Here is a 12,920-nt window from a genome sequence, read left to right on the forward strand (position 1 = left end):
TGAAATTTCACTTTATTCATATTTCTATTAACTTACAATGTATCTTCCCGCATATTCATATTATAATTACCACCGAGCGATAAACAATATTCATAGTTTTTGCTTATCAAAAAAGTCACAAAACATTTCACATTGCCATTTCGTGTTACGACTTATAAATTTAAACAAAATCACGATAACATACGAGTACGTACAACAAATATACATATTTCACGAACAATGATAACAGTTGCCATTTTTTCATATTTGTTTTTGTTTTTGCATTTGCTATATACTTGTATGAAACTATATAGTTTTCATAATTTCTTTCTTGTCTTTTGATTCTAGTGATACTTTTTAGGAGCCGCCAAAGACTATAGAGCTGCTACGGGATAACCAAGTTTAGGTTTCTATTAAAAAAGAGCGATAAATATTATAAACAAATTATATGAAAAGAAAAAGTGATAAAAAAATAAATAACTCAAATAATTTGAAATTTGAGACAAGCCAAGGCTTATTTTCATATAAGACTAACAGTGGGTTTGATATGCACAGCTTCAGTGCCCAGTGTGTGGGGATGGCGTTTCCCTTACTCGATCTTTTTCATTGTCTCGAAACAGATACTCGACCCGCTCAAAAATCAGTTAAATTTAGACAAAGCTCAGCCTTCTTTCAACAAATTACTTGTTTTGTCATAGACACAAGATCAAGCCTAACCAGGTAAAATAACATAGATTTTTCCAAAAAAATCTCAATTGCTTGTAACAGATATTCTTGAATAACTGTAACTTTTCGGTGAAACTAGAATAGACAAGATTCGCTCATATCTAGTGAAGAATTGCTTAGCTTCATTATTAGCTGAATCGAGCAACTTCATGACAAACAGAATTGGAACTTGAAGAATGTCATCAATATATTCGCAATACAAACATGATCATCTTGGATCTCTTTTCTTCTGTTATTCTTACGATAAATGAAGATTTGATTATTCTATGTGAGGGATAAAAAATAGATAGTTTTCAACTGTACTCTACGATTTTCACAGTGACATGAGAATCTCTGAAAGTCTTCAGTGATCAATTAAAAGATCAGTAATAAATATTAATATTTTTGTTAGTATTGCATCATTTGGAAACCCACATAAAAAAAAAAAACATTTAACAATATTAAGAATAAGGCACAAAACGGAAAATGTAAGTAACTGAAATCGCAAATTTTAAATACCAAAATTCAAAAAATTGGTTTAGTTACTATGACACAGTTTTCGGCAAATCCGATTGCTATACCTTTAAGTCGGTTTTTTTTTGTTTTAGTTATTTCCCTTTTATTTTTAAACCTTATGTATGTAGTTATGTATGCACATATTAAAAATATATCTCATGTAATTTTAAGAATTTAAATTTCTATCAGCTCTTTTGGTTATGCTGGAAAAACATAGTAACACGCCTAAAAGTATTCGTCACACTGTCTCTTAATCTATTATATTTCCTTAAGTACCAACTGCCCTTAATGTTTTTGAGTTATACGCGTTTTATAAGTGTTTTGGTTTTAGTTTTTAATTTCTAGCACATATCCACTGAATTGCACGCGATTTACGGGTTTCATAATACTTTAATTTTCATATATTATTTATAACTGAGTATAAGTTAGGGTGATATTTACGAGTATATAAAACCAAAAAAGCAAGTCTTTGAAATACGAGCGCTGATAGTCGAGTTAAAAAATCAGCGCTTAAAAGTAAGCAACGCTGCAGCTTGTTTCAAACCTTGTAGCCTACCTTTAGGCGCGGAATTTTACTCGCACTTGGCGCTTAAAAGTTGCAATCGGCTTTAGCTTGTCGTTACTGTGAAAAAATATTAAAATATGTTAAATTTACGTAGCCATTATTGGCGCAAGTTCTTACTCGAATTTGTTTTTTTACTTCAGTTACTTGGAATCATCTGTATCTAAGTATGAATGTTTTTACGTATGTAAGCTAATTTTCAGTATGAGTATATTATTTTGTGTTTGCTATGAGTATGACATGCCGTTAGCAGCAAGTACTATGAATAAAATGTATTATCTCTTTTTTAAAACCTTTTTCCGCTTATTGTTGGTAACAATTTTGTTTCATGCTTTGAGTTGTGTCAAATAAAATGGGTGTAGTTCTTCATTTCGTATATGTGAGCACTCTAGTTTTAGATTACAAACACGACCAACAGCATTTCAGTCAAACACACATAGCGAGGTCTATGTAAAAAGAAAACTTAACACACCCACAAATTATTCGACCTGAATACAAAAACTTAAAGCAGCTATTTACAAAATTTCTTAAACCACAGCAAATTTGTCATATATTATAGCGACCTTGCAGATCCAAACGTCTTTCAAGCCGGGGTACTTTCCGACTAAGCTGTCCATTTTAAATACTTTTGACCTTTACTAAAACACCTTTCAGTCTCGATCCACAGTCATGTTAAAATCCGCCACACAAACCGTTTAAATCTGTTGCATCAGCTCTATTGGCGTTTGGGGATCTGTGGTGCTTATGCTCGTCTCACCAGTCAAGTCGCCCAGAGCCGCCGTTGAGACGGTGCTCACCACGGCGGAGACTACATTGTCGATGGTGCCCGCTACCGAACTCAAAATCGCCGCCGCTGTAGAGGTCACCAAGGCGGTAGTCGGCGTTATTAAAGTGGGCAACAGCGGCGCCATGGTTGTGCTGGTTGTGGACACAGCTGCCGCTGCTGTTGTGGTCGCCAAAGCGGTTGTGCTCGCTTCGGTGGTCGGTAATAATGTGGAAACTGTTGTGGTAAACAGCGCCGCAGCAACGGCTGTCGTGTTCAAAATGGGTGCAGCGGTGCTTGACGTGCTAGTAGTGCTGATAAATTGCGCATGCGCGCCGGTTGGGTCTAACATTGAGGCCGGTGCGTACGGGTAGGTCGGACATGGATTGGTGAGCTGTGCACCCAGCATGGATTCAAAGACGTAACCGATTAGTGAACCAGTCGTTAAGCCGACATTATACGAAAGTGTCATCATGTTGCCGGTCACCTCTTTAAGTGTGCCGGGTACTTTGGCTGGCGCCAGCATCATTGGAAGACTGCCAGCGAGACCGTTACTAACGCCCAAACCGATTGTGAAAATAAAAGCCGCTGTCTCGCCAGAAATGACAGGTTGATGACGCGGAGCACAGCACAAGAGCAATAGTGGCACCAAAACGATGCGTAAACCAGACATTAATATTAACTGACGTCGTGACCATGGATATGGCAGAGCAGCGAGCAGTTTTCCAATCACGTCCGCCGTGTTGAAGGTAAACATAAGCAGTACTGGCAACCATGTGCCGAGACTGCATGAAATAATCTCCGATTCGATGCCAGGATATAGAGAGAGTGTGACGCAGTAGGCCAGCGCGATACACACCATGTATGGATAGATCGCTTGGGCGACGGTCCAACGTGAGACAAAGCCATTTTTCAGATCGCTCAGCTTGCCGGGCGTACAAGTACCGGGCGTGAGTACGTGCTCTACCTTAAAAGCCACTGTGGTCGGTGTAGTGGACTCTTGCGGAGTGCTTGGCATATCGGGCAAACTATTGAGTCCCTCTATTACACTTTCACCAGCCGTTGGATTGGAAAGCTCATAAACGGGATTGCTGAAGCTCAGTGCGCCTGTTGTGCTATTTGTCGCATTTGCCGGCGGCGAAGTGGGCTCCAGCGTTAATACACCGTATTTGGCAATGGGCGTGTCACCGTCGAGGTCATTTTGCTGTAAGAGTGAATAATACAAAAATTGAGTGAGTGAGTTAACTAAATTTAAAACAGAGTACAAACCAGTCGATCTTCATCAGGCCGGAGTACAATCTTTGCACACGCCTTCATATGGTACCGTACAAACGGTGAATTAATAGTGAATAAATGCATTGCGTAACTGAGTAGCACATACAGTGTCGAAGTGAGAAAGAAGATCACCGTTGATAGTCGATCATTTTGTATTAACATCTTTGTGACCACACGATTGGAAGATACCAAAAAACCAGCAATACTCTCTCCAGCCATTACTGCTTGGGTATACTGCTTCGGTAGCATGCTAGCAAATCCATAGAAGCTAGATTGTTGGACTGTGGATGAAATAATAATGATTATACATGACTTAGGGTTTCGAAATATGATTTCGTTCGAAATATTTAATAAATATGAAGAATTAAAGGTTTAAAAAAATAAATGCATACTACGATTTTACAAAATTGAGTTTTAGAAGTCCTGATTCATCGCCCGTAAATTACGTACACGAAAATATAATCCTTTGGCTAAATTATAATCGCCGCGACACAGTTCTACAAATCTATAAAAAGATCCGCACCACGACCCTCTTAGGAAGGTTAGCATAGAGTTCACTCGTTTTTGAAAGTTTAGTAATGATATATTTAAATTTCGTCATCTTTGAGATGGAAGGATGGAGCCATGTATAGAAGTTCATTCAAGTGAGAAAAGTTTTCTGAGCGCCATTTACTCGGAAGTGGTCAGAAACGATTCTTTCACATATGGTACAAGCAGCTCACGACTTTCTGCCCTAGACCAAGTATCCTCAGGATAGCAAAAAAAACATACATTTGAAGGCGAACTAATCTGAGAAGGCGAAACGGCTCTCCCCAGGGTTATGCCCCTCGCTATAAGGAAGAGGAAGTAGCTCGAAGTATTGGTGCCGCACGTGTTAACGTAAAAAACTTCGGGGCTCAAATTTCAATTTGCGAATCACTGCTGAATAGCAAAACCATTCCACAAAAAAAATCTAAGGTCCAATAATTTCGGAAATTTGAATAAATTTGTATAAAATATAACAAACTTACTTTTTTCAAAGACTTAGCATTTTTATTATTTTTTATTTTAAGCTTAAACTCTGTGCCCTCCCATCCCCTCCACCTACCTGTACAGCCGATGGCCACCAAAGACACAGCAGCCAAGTTCACTGAATACGCCGTATTGGCGGCGAACATATGAAATGCCACCTCGCAGACGGCCACAAAGATGAGTGTGGTAAAGGACACCACGTAGCCGAAAAGAATACGCACACGAAATGGCGCCAGCGATAGAAAAACGTTATTGAGTAGAACAGTGGCAAAGGCGACAATTATATACGTCATGGACATGTCCAATGCCACGGAGCGGCCGGGGAAGCGTGCCTGCCAGTAGTCGGCGGCGATGATGAAACTGCAATAAAAGAATTAAAGGAAATTAGACATGACTTGGAGCTGGAGAATATACCAAAATAATATTTACATAAAATTAGACCCATACATATGTAAGCCCTTATATATACATATATTTTGCAGATAGTAATCACAGTTGAATAATTGTTTATTTTTATTGTTGTGGAATTGCGTGTTGCGGTGTGAATGCCTTTAGTACCGACAAGTGGGTGAAATCAAGGCTCATTATATCTACATATTACGTACACATGTGTGCCTCAACAATCACCTCGCAACGACTTTGTGCATCAGAATAAAGAGAGTTGGAAGACATACGTATGAAAGTACTTAAAGAAAGTAGTTAATGTTGATGGCCGACGCGTTCTTGCCCTCTTTAAATAAATTGTACCAATTAAAAATATTTGCTCACGACAAACAATTATCACCAATCGTCACGGGTTTGTTGGCATAGACCATAGACTTGACGCAGGTCCGAGGCGGGCAATTGACTGGGCCATTTCATGAGATAACACGTTCCCCAAACATGGTTTTCAATAAATCGATTGTGGCCATCGCTGTGTCGCTTATGGCGGCGCCCTGTTGGGACCATATATTGTTCAAGTCCATATCATCCATTTCGGAACAAAAATATTCAGTTCTCATTGTGCGGTAGCGATACCCATTCAGTCTTGTCTTGATCATCACGGAAGAAGTACGGTCCAATGACACCACCGGCTCATAAGCCGGACCAAACCGTAATTTTTTCATAGAATACGTACGAATGTACTTTCACAGAAATAATGATTTTCATTGATATCCCAAACCGTTTTGGTTTCATTAAAAAAAAGTTTTAAATCGCTCATATTGAGAAGCTCGCTCTTAAAATTGAGGCCACTGACTTCGAATTTCGGTAATAAACTTTAATAATTTCTACTCGTTGTTGGATCGTATATCTATCCAAATATCGCGCCAGTCGTTTCTTCTTTTCACTACGTGGTGCCAATTGGAGATTCCGAGCGAAACCAGGTCCTTCTTCACCTGGTCTTCCTCTTCATCTTCTTCCCCCGGCGGGTACTGCGTCGAATACTTTCAGTACTGAAGAGTTCTCGTCCGTTCGACATGAACTAGCCAGCGCAGCCGCTGTCTTTTAATGTCAATGTCGTGGTATATCTCATACAACTCATCGTTCCGTCGAATGCGATATTCGGAGTGGCCAACGCGCAAAGAACTAAGACCGATTTGCTTAGCTGCCTTATCCATTCTGGAGAAAGCAGTACTAACAACGCGGTTGTTAAGACCAATAATATCAATATTGTTACAAAAGTAGTATTAAGTTGTATTTGTATTGCTATATGCATCACTTATTATGAACAATATGTAGCTGTAGGTATATGGAATAGCATTTGTCTTGTTGTAGACATCTGGCGCCGCGGCTGTCTGCTTGTCGAAACAATAGACATCTGGCGCCGCACTGTCTGCTTGTCTACTTAAACAATTGCTGGCGCCGCGGCTGTCTGCTTGCGTCTGACGCCGTATAGCAATATGTTCTGGTAATTTCCAGACGCAATATTCTAGAAGGACACGTCGGCATCAGCGAGAAGTGCGTGGCTATATAAGCCGTGGCAGCGCCAACGTAATCAATCAGTGCTAAGAGTAAACTGTTATAGTGTAGACGAGTTGTAAAATAAAGAGTTGTTGAATTGAATTAAACAGTGTTTGGTTTTATTCGTCAATCCAGAGATACGAACCTAGCAAAGTAAACTAGTAAGGAGTAAATTCGCAACAATATCATGAAAAATCTTACTGAGGAGAAATGTCAAAAGCGTTACTAAACACTAATGATTATTTTGATCTGCCATTTAGAACATATGCCACTGACAGCCACACTAACCTAAAAGAAAATATTTCGCACGAAATTTAAATTTAAAAGCTTATTATTCTTTCTCCACGAAAAATGTTAGTTGATTCTCTTAGGATTACGGGAGTTATTTACTTTGCAGTAAGCACGCGATTTTTTATTCAAACATTATGTATGAAAAATTAGATTTTCAATATTTCATTTTGATTTTGGGAAGAAAAATTGAAAATTTAAAGTTTAACCCAAGATAATTGGGATCAAAACTTTAAAATTTTATCTTTTAATATAATTACACATTTCATTTCTGAAACACTATAATTAAATTCAACTAAATATATGTGAATTAGACTCAAAGAGGTAAACTTTCTTAATATTTGATTAAAATAAGCTTTTTTTCAACTAATACAGAAAATGAGGAGAATGGAAGAACGCAAGTGCGATAAAAGTCCTCTTCCGTCGCGAATATTTTTATGAACGATTTTTTTATGGTCATATTTTTAACGACTTATTCCGAAAGATTTATCAATGTAGTTAATAATTTTAACGCTTTTTATTTTTTTAAGTTAACATGTGCTCTCTTAGCTCTAGGAAAATCTATCCGAAGTGTTTTGTAGTCAGACCTAGTTTCGAAATTCTTTTGTTAAGAAAATACATATATTTTTTTATGATGATTGAGGACAAAATAATAAAAAAACGACAAAATTATTCTTCATTCAAATAAAATGAGATTGAACGATATACTTAGCTGAGGGGGTTAAACAGGGGGTTGCCGCGCTCACAATTAATCTAGATACAGAGTTTTTCAATAAAAGTGATACGATTTCTTAAAAACAAAAAATACATCAGCTGTGAAGGAAACTCAACCGATACAATTAATTAATTTGAGTATAACATCCTTCAAATGGCCTTCACGACTCCTTTTGCAGGAGCGAATTCGATGAACCCAACTTTCGAGTACTTTTTCCACTAAATTAAGTCATATATCATATAACGTCACGTTCAATATTAGCCTCTAAAGTTTGAAGAGTGTCTGGTTTACAGCTTAAAACCAATGACTTCAAATAATTCACAACTTTTGCAGACCATTCAATATCAGAATTTCTTAAAATAATCGAATCTCCAAACCTTTCTCGCAATAATCCTGTTGCTGCACGTTCTGTATGGCACATTGTAATATCTTGTTGGAACCAGATGTTCTAAAGATCAATTTCTTCCAATTCCTGCCATAAAGAATCGATTAATACCGCTTTCCATTGACAGTAACGGTGTCACCAGCTTCATTCCAAAGGAAGAATGGTTCGGCTTTTCACCAGACCAAAAATCACACTAAACTGTCAATTTAGGTGTATGTACTGGTTGTTCTTGAATAATTTGTGGATTTTCTTCGCACCAGAATCGACAGTTTTGTTTATTTACCGCTACACTCAAATGAAAGTGAGCCTCATCGGAGAAGATAATTTTCGTAAAAAATGGTTATCGTTTTCTAGTTCTTCGAAGACAAAATCAACAAATTCACGATGTTCACGGTGGTCCAATGGCTTCAGTTCTTAAATGGGAACAATTTTATATGGAGCCCAAATCCTTTCGTCTGGATTTGAAATTGAAGACTTCGTCAACGTTGCGTATATCTTTCCATAATGAAATTGTAAATATTACTGAGTGTAATAATACAGATCAGGACATATTAAAAATAGTTGAAACGACACTTGAGAATCATATCATTCCTATTGAAAAACCCTTTACATTAAGAGTTGGTCCAAATTTGGCATCGATATGTGACAATGACGAAAAATTTTACTGCGAAGTTCAATCAACAATCATCCCAGTGAACTGAACATGATGAACCCAAGCCAAAAGATCTCTATTGTGCTATGCGCATGGAATATTTTCCATCGGCTAACTAGAAGAGCGTGGTTTTTCTCCACGGCGACTATTATATTGTATATCGTTATAGGAACATTTGAAAAGCAAAATATTCGAAATGCAATAAAAAAGCCGAATTCAATGAAGAACAAAATTTCATCAAGGCATCACAACGCCTCATAAATCAATGAAATCAAAGCTAAATTTAAGACTGCTCAGTCCCTCAGGACCCAAGAGAATGCTCGCGGTAATAAAATTTATTGGTATCAGAAAAACTGATTTTGAAACTAAAGGTCAATAGTACTACAAATAAAAAACTTTTGAATCTGTGTATCGTCCTCGACAACAATTATGTTGAATACTGTTCTCCAGTTTAGTCAAAAGATGTGTTCTTTTTAAAACGGTTCGGAGTTTTCACAACGCCTGGTAGATATGAGAGAAGTTGGAATAACAGAAGTTTATTTTAAACGAGTCAGTTGAAGACTATACCACTAGGCCCAAGGGAATGTTTGTTTATATAGTAAGATGTTTGTATACTCCACATATGGACAGGTTCAGTTCAATATGATAAATAATTTTACTGAGTGGACTGTAGGCGATACAAAGAAGCTGATTGGTATGTTCATTATATTGTATGTATATAACAATTCAACTCTGCCACATGTTTACATATGTGTATGGGTTATTTAGTTCTTATTCATTATTCAACTCACCTGTTATAGGGCAACACAAAGCCAATACCAGCGGCCAACAATGCTACATACACGGAATGTTTGTGATCTTTAGGTGCGCGTACGTCCGCCTCCGGACTGTCCATGGGCTCATGTCGTATGCCGGCGCCGCGACCTTCTAACGGTTCATAAGTTGTTGCCTGAGCGGATTCCATTTCCGCTTTTTAACAATTCTATGCACTTTCAAGGTGTACAAATGTTCTTGATAATCAGTGGATAGACAATTCAATGCGAAATTGTTGTAATCGTAGCAACAATACACACATTCGCCGCCCCGAAGCACAAATGCAAATAGTTTAGTCTACTTTGCGGCGCGCAAGCGAGAAAATTTACTTAAGCGAAATGCCGATTTTGTCTAAGTCAAAACTAGAAATGTTTTAGTTTTTGTAATTTCTCGTGACATCACAACAACGAGTAACGTATTTTTTATTACCGTAAAAGGGCTTAGATTTGAAGATTTCTATATTATGTATTATTATGGTATTTGAGTAACTCTATTTTCCGCAACTCTTTTCATTTCGCGATTCCACAGCGTAAAAGGGCTTCCACGTAATCACTTATGACTGTCGCAATTGTTGACAGCTCAAGTAAAAAGACAGCAACAACTTGTGCGGCTTTAATCGATAAAGGAAAGGCAGTCGTCAACACTTTTGCTACTCAAGCCCTACACACCCCAAAATTTCCAAAATTTCACTGCCTTTCGAAGCCGAAATTTTCCGAAATCACATTAGATTAATCAAGGAATACTTCCGTAACAAATTTCCTTACATCTTGCACATTCCTTTACAATATTTGTCACAATTTCGATTTTTCTTCCAACATAAGCTTCACAACATTTTTATGTCTGCTGGCAGAGCGTTATACAATTTCCACACTACGCTCTAAAGACAAGCCTAAACTTCTACTTAGAAACTGTTTTATTACTTAAATACTACTATTTGTTTATTAATTATGCTTTGTCACTGAATTTTATGAAGAGTTTCAAGCAGTGCGAACAGTTTTGTGTGCTTTCTATACCGTGCGATGCCAAAACTTGGCTGGCTTTTTCATTTCCTCAGCGCGCAATGCGCAAGTCTTTTGAACGTTATTGATTTTTGTTATGCTGTCATTTTCAAATGCTTCAACTGTCAAAGGTTGTTGTGGCTTCTACTGCACTTCTCATTTCTCTTTTGTGGTGTTTTTTGTTTACATCACCATAAATTAGACGAACAACAACGTTTTTGTTGTTACTCTTCTCGTCATACCTTATCAGCGGATTTGTTTACAAATGGTGCTCGCTGCAAGCGGGTAGCGGGTTTTCACTGAGTGTGACGAACTTAGAGTATGTTCACATTGAAATAGTTTGCGGAAATATTTCCTTAAGAAATAAAAAAAGAAAAAAATTTAAAAAAGAAATTACGAATAGTTTAAAATGTTTCCCTTAAATAGTGTTTTGATAATCTTCACTTTATTATTGACCATAATTAAATTTTAATATTTTTTGTCGAAAATTTCCTACAGTCAAAACCATATTATTGTACTTCAGAATTGCGTTCGGCCTCTGCAATTATCACTTCATTATTGCTACATTTCTTTCCAGCGGGGGAAGTCCTTCGATGATAATTTTTATCCCGTCACAGTTTTCGATTAATACAAATTATTCAAAGAGAATCGAGTATGCGTTGACGAAGAACCACGCCCAGGACGGCCAACAACATCAACTGATGATCAACACATCAAAAAATAAGGGAATTAGTGCTCGAGAATCGACGGCTAACAGTCAGAAACTGATACTGATCGTCCAAACTGTCAACAAGGAATACTATTTGAGTGTTCACGTGAAACTATTTATAAAAAGAGACCGGAATACGATAATGTACCGTCGCATACTGCATTGACTGCTCGTGACTTTTCCCCAACTTGTCAACCAATATTGTGCCACAACCACTGTATTCACTAGATTTAGCTCCGTGTTGCTTCTGGCTGTTCAGCAAACTAAAATTACCGCTCTGAGGGAACCGTTTTGGATCAATTGAAGACATTAAACGTGAATCGCTACACACATTAAAGACTATCCCAGACATTGACGTTAAAACTGTTTCGAGAATTGGAAAAAAGGTTGGGATAAGTGTCTTGAGTCTAAGGGGGTTTCGAATGGTCTATCTCTTCGGATCAATTAGACATTTTGGGAGAATATTTTAAAAATATTGACATATTTAACAATAAAAAAATGGATTTTTTGAAATTTTCGAACCCACCTAACCACTTAATCAAAGCTTGATCCAAGAATTCAATGAGATTAATTAACAGACTGCAATCACAACAGAAAGTCGAACGATTTTCTACTCTTACAGCAGACTGCTTACCTCGCCACATTATGATCGACCACAACACGTGCGGCATGTAATAGATACCGAAAGTTGAAGCGGGAAGCGAGCCGCATTTGCTGACAAAAAAAGAGAGAGACCAAAAAGCGTGAATACGAAGAGCTTGACAAGCTGGCAGACAGAAAATTCTACGAAAAGATACGAGGACTAACAGAAGATTTCAAAACCCTAGCACACTATACATTTGTAGAACTCCCAGACGTGATCTAGTGACTGATGCCCAGACCATACTAAAATAATGAAGGGAACACTTCTCCAGCCTGCTGAATGGCAGTGAAAGTATAACGACAGGAAAAGGCGAACCCGATTCCACAATCGATGATGATGGAGCAGACGTTCTATTGCCCGACCATGAAGAAATTCGAATAGGAATTACCCGTCTGAAGGACAACAAAGCGGTGGGGGCTGATGGATTGTCGGCTGAGCTATTCAAATACGGCGGGGAAGAACTCATAAGGAGCATGCCTAAGCTTCTTTGTAGAATATGATCGGACGAAAGTATGCCCGTCAATTAGAATTTAAGTGTGCTCTTCCCAAACCACAAAAAGGGAGACCCCACAATCTCCGCCAACTACCGTGGGATAAATCCTCTAAGCATAGTATATAAGGTTCTATCGAGCGTACTGTGTGAAAGATTAACCGTCAACAAACTGATTCGACCTTATCAGTGTGGCTTAAGGCCTGGAAAATTAACGACTGACCAGATATTCACCATGCGCCAAATTTTGGGAAAGACCCGTGAAAAAAGAAAAAGCACTCACCATCTGTTCATCGTTTTCAAAGCTGCCCTCCGAGCCTTTCAATACCAAACGAGATTTCAGGCAAGGCGAGTCCTTTTCGTGCGACTTCTTCAACATATTGCTGGAAAAAATAATTCGATTTGCAGAACTAATAAAGAAAGTACCATCTTCTATAAAAGTGCACAACTGCTGACGTACGCCGATATCATCGAT

General features: G+C 37.9%; 1 protein-coding gene across 1 annotated transcript; it reads right to left on the minus strand.

Annotated features, from left to right (window-relative positions):
* Window positions 1-245: 245 nt before the first annotated feature.
* On the minus strand, window positions 246-10,674 carry LOC105223773 (equilibrative nucleoside transporter 4). The gene is made up of 4 exons (XM_011201604.4): window positions 9,584-10,674; window positions 4,888-5,171; window positions 3,795-4,081; window positions 246-3,729 (listed from the first exon to the last, which is right to left on the minus strand). The coding sequence occupies exons 1-4, from the start codon at window positions 9,754-9,756 to the stop codon at window positions 2,458-2,460; spliced, it is 2,016 nt and encodes a 671-aa protein (XP_011199906.1). The 5' UTR covers window positions 9,757-10,674; the 3' UTR covers window positions 246-2,457.
* Window positions 10,675-12,920: the final 2,246 nt, after the last annotated feature.

Source organism: Bactrocera dorsalis, chromosome 5, assembly GCF_023373825.1.
Source record: "Bactrocera dorsalis isolate Fly_Bdor chromosome 5, ASM2337382v1, whole genome shotgun sequence".
In the NCBI taxonomy this organism is placed as follows: Eukaryota; Metazoa; Arthropoda; class Insecta; order Diptera; family Tephritidae; genus Bactrocera; species Bactrocera dorsalis.

What these genes read in the sequence shown, in the direction of transcription:
- LOC105223773 (XM_011201604.4), bottom strand. Translation starts at nt 9,756, where the DNA reads ATGGAATCCGCTCAGGCAACAACTTATGAACCGTTAGAAGGTCGCGGC. An exon ending in TTTGTGTTGCCCTATAACAG is followed by an intron (nt 5,172 to 9,583) that starts GTGAGTTGAATA and finishes CTTTTATTGCAG; the next exon opens with TTTCATCATCGCCGCCGACT. An exon ending in GGTGGCCATCGGCTGTACAG is followed by an intron (nt 4,082 to 4,887) that starts GTAGGTGGAGGG and finishes TTTCATCCACAG; the next exon opens with TCCAACAATCTAGCTTCTAT.